This window comes from Charadrius vociferus, unplaced genomic scaffold (genome assembly GCF_000708025.1).
Source record: "Charadrius vociferus isolate BGI_N301 unplaced genomic scaffold, ASM70802v2 scaffold53, whole genome shotgun sequence".
NCBI classification, from domain to species: domain Eukaryota; kingdom Metazoa; phylum Chordata; class Aves; order Charadriiformes; family Charadriidae; genus Charadrius; species Charadrius vociferus.
The window spans coordinates 375,096-378,953 of record NW_009647574.1 but is presented as its reverse complement, the minus strand read 5'-3'; the positions used below and the strand labels follow the sequence as shown (position 1 = coordinate 378,953).

At 49.2% G+C, this 3,858-nt stretch overlaps 1 protein-coding gene across 1 annotated transcript in view; it reads left to right on the top strand.

Moving 5' to 3' along the window:
* The window catches only part of STK32A (serine/threonine kinase 32A), a 30,692-nt gene that overhangs the window by 11,550 nt on the left and 15,284 nt on the right, over positions 1-3,858 (top strand). Inside the window, exon 4 of the mRNA XM_009880904.1 lies at positions 770-943. Within this exon, the coding sequence (XP_009879206.1) occupies positions 770-943 (174 nt within the window). The remainder of the gene's footprint in view (positions 1-769; positions 944-3,858) is intronic.

Here is a 3,858-nt window from a genome sequence, read left to right as displayed (position 1 = left end):
GGAGTGACATGAGTGATTTCTGGAGCTGCCCCACTCCATAGTCAGTGGCAGCTGTTTTTGTGGCAGCCTGTGGCCAGCCTCTCCTGATGGCGCACACTGGGTGGCAGCCGTACCATCATCCTCCTCCCACATCCTAAGTGGATGCGTTTCATTAGCTTGTGGCTGCAGCTGTTAACTGCTGAGCAAACGAAGCTGCTGCACGCCGTACACTGCCCGGCGATTCAGGAAGCAAGCAGTAAACAAGGGTGAGTGCGAAGTCCTCCCCGAAATACACATGCCTGGTCTGCACCTCCTCAGCCCTTTCTGGTCTGTGCTATCAGTCACTGCCGCTCGTACCCGTGATAAACTCTCTCGAGAGCTGTGCCTGCCTGCCAGACTCCTGTCTGTCTGCCTTCGCAACTGTTCGGGGGAGGAAATCAGCTGCACGCTGCGTTAGGGTAACGGGTTTGGATGTGGCTCTGGTTCTGAAGTGGTTGAGAGTAACAAGTTTGACATAAAAACATGGCGTGTCTGTTCTTCTGGTGGGCCTGCTGGTAGCTGTTGGTTACGGATCTGAAGCTAAATTGTTGTCATCTCAATTATTTTGAGAATATAGGTGGTAGGAGTTTAGTCGCAGTGGGAAACGGAGCATGGAAAGGTAATGAAATTATTATTCCCCAAGTGAAAAAGTTCCAAGAAACTGTGAGTATTCTCAGAGGTACTGTATGTCCCCTTTTTAACCTGTCTTTTTTAATGTTATCATCCCTGAATCACGCTTATGCCGTTTTAGGTACTCGTTCCAGGATGAAGAAGATATGTTTATGGTTGTAGACCTGCTGCTTGGAGGGGACCTGCGTTACCATCTCCAACAAAACGTGCGGTTCCAAGAAGGCACCGTGAAACTCTTCATCTGTGAGCTGGTGCTGGCCCTTGACTACCTCCAGAGCAGACACATCATCCACAGGTCAGCTGGGGACCTCATAGGTGCACTGGTGCTTGTAGACTGCAGTAAGGGCGGACTCGTTCCTCTTTCACGTGAAAAGACAAATAGAAGCTGAAGAGCTAAACAAAATATCCTCCCACGTATGTTGCTTTTCTCTAAAGCAGTAGGCTTCCCAGGGAAAAGCACTTCACATACAACAGGGAGCATATTATTTCTCCCTCTGGGATAGCTATGTTATAGCATTTTTGATTTGTTTGCTGATCCTGCAAAAAGCTGTCTCTAATAGGTTTAATTAACTGTAGCTCGTTAATATCCATCCTGGTCCAGGGAGGGTTGGCGTCAGCATTCAGAATTCCCCAGCTGCCACACTTGAAGGCGTCTCCCCCCTCTCTGTACCGCACTGAAAGACAAGGAAACACAGCGTTTTTCTGTATGAGGTGAAATCGCTTTCTAGAAGTGGCGAGAGTTTCTTTTTGACCACCAAGATTTTTTATGGCCAGTGAAAAAATATTTGCAGTCTTCCCACACACTCGAAGAGCAGCAGAACAGCAGAGGGGGTAGCGGTTCCCTGGCTGGAGGCGCGGGGTTTGGCTGCGGATGGATGGGTGCGTGTTTCCCATGGGTGTACCGGGCACTGCAGACCTCGGGGCTCCAAGGGTTGGACTTCGGGGCTGCTCACAGGGGTACAGACAGGGAGGGACTAGCAGAAAAGAAGATTGGCTCATTTATAAATATCACTCCAGAAGAGTGCTCTTGTGACGTGTAAAAATAAAGCGTGGTGCAAAATTTGAAACTGAAATGATCCCGGTTATTGGTAAGGGGAGGAACACGCCTTTCAAGGGCTGATGAAGATTAACGCATGTTCGTGTCCGTAGTGTTTGGCTGCAGTTTCTGGGACGTGGAGGCAGAAAGGCTGACGCCTGGCATGGCCGTGGCACAACTGCGGAGAGGGATTTTGCTCTGCTTCAGTTGGAGCCAGACCTGCCTGGGGATCGCTCCCACTTTCTCAGGAGTCTCAGCTTTCGTGCTGCTTGTTTTGTTTTATACCCGCATAGATTTCTACTCTGATGCACCGGCTCTTGGCACGCTGCCCCCAGCTGCCCCATTCCGGCTCCAGCGGGCACCGCTGTGGTCGGGACACGCAGCCGGCGTGCGGTGATGGGGACATTGCGCTGTCCGCCTGCGCCCGGCACGCGCTCACCCACACCCAATAATGCACGAGCATGAATTGAACCTCGTGAACGCTGACTCGTCCGCCTCTGTCCTGGGCAGCGGAGGGTAAATCCTCACGCTGTTGGCTTGGCCTGAACAAACCGAGTGGCGCGCAGACGTGAGAGAAGCACAGGGCACAAACCCGTCAGTGATGAGTTACAATTAGTAGTGGTGTCTACAGGACCGAGGGGATGGAGGTTCCCCGCGGTTTGGTGCTGTAAGAACGAGTCTGCAGTAGGAGACTGTTCCTTGTAATGATGAAAGACATGACAGCTACGGGAGTGCCAGATGCCACAGTCCTGCTTTGAGCCACGTCCCCACAGCCCCATGGCTGTCGGCGTCACCGCAGGGTGGGTGACATCCCACAATGGCTGCGGCGTAAGGGCAGGTACGAAGAGGACACCAAGGGGCAAAACTCCTGGGAGTTCCCAGAGGGTTATTTGTAAGTATTGAGGGGAGAAGCTAAAGTTCAGGCTGCAGTGTGTTTTTCAAGCAGCTATATGTGCTTAAGGTGAATTGAGTACAACAAAACATGTATGACAGTCTGTAAAATTTGCAGGTTATTTAATTAACACAGTAACGCGGGTTGTCCCAGTGGGACAGTATTGGATTGATAGAGTGGCTCAGCTGAGTCAATTACACTGCAACATCTGTAATTGGGATCACCAGGAGACAGGCAAGCGATCACTTATTTTGTCTGAACAGAGCTGCGCAGGGCAGCAAACAGACTGGTCGCTGGAATTATTTCCTGCCTACATGTAGAAGAGTGGGAAATACTCGTTAATTTGGGGGGGGGCTGGGAAATGGTATAACCAGTTCATAAAAAATAAATATACAAATAATTGAGACACAAAATGATCCCTGTTCATTGTTTGCATCCTGGGAATGATCTCACTGTGCTGGCGTTATTCCATAGGCTGCACACCAGACTGCATGAGATCAGAAAACACCCCAGAGGAACTAAAACAATTAATAATTAAAAAGTTGAAAATTGGATGAGAAACGAACACCTGTCTTTATGGTTCATTTCAAAACTTTGAAAATATTTTTGTATCAAGGGATTCAAAGCATCCATGTTTTTGAATCTCTTTTTGCTGAAACATTTCTTAAAGCTTTTCCTTAAGTTAGTGTTTTCTCAAAAATATCAGGTGTGGCATCACCGTTTTTCACTATCAAATGCAGTGGTTCTGAGCATCGGGACTGTTTGGCTCTAACTATTGGCACAGTTTTGCTGCGCTTACGGGGAAAACCATCCGCTTACCTACAGCCGCCCCGTTCTCTCTATCGAGAGACGCCTGTCCCTGTGCTTCCCTGTGTGATGGGGATGGCACAAGAAGGTAACTGGTGTTTACAACCCACTGTAAGTAGCTCGGGTGAGACGATGCCAGAGCACTGTAAGCTATTACATGATAATTAGATATACTGTCTTTTCTCTCCAGGTGGCTAGGTGAATTCAGAGTTTATCTTAGTGATTGCATTTTTAAAGATAAAACCCTAAACCTGTGCATTTCTTCCCTTTGAGGCCCTGGGCATGGTGGGAGGTGTCAGGACGGTGCAGGGCTGCCACACGTGTGCCGTGTGTGTGTGCCCGTCTTCTTGCAGGGCATTAAGTTGCCGGGTGCCTGGCTCAGGCTGATGGCAGGTGAATGGGGACTGGTGTAATTAGCTCATTAAAACCAGGTAATGTCTTGTAAAGTCACTCGGGTGGATATACAATAGGCATA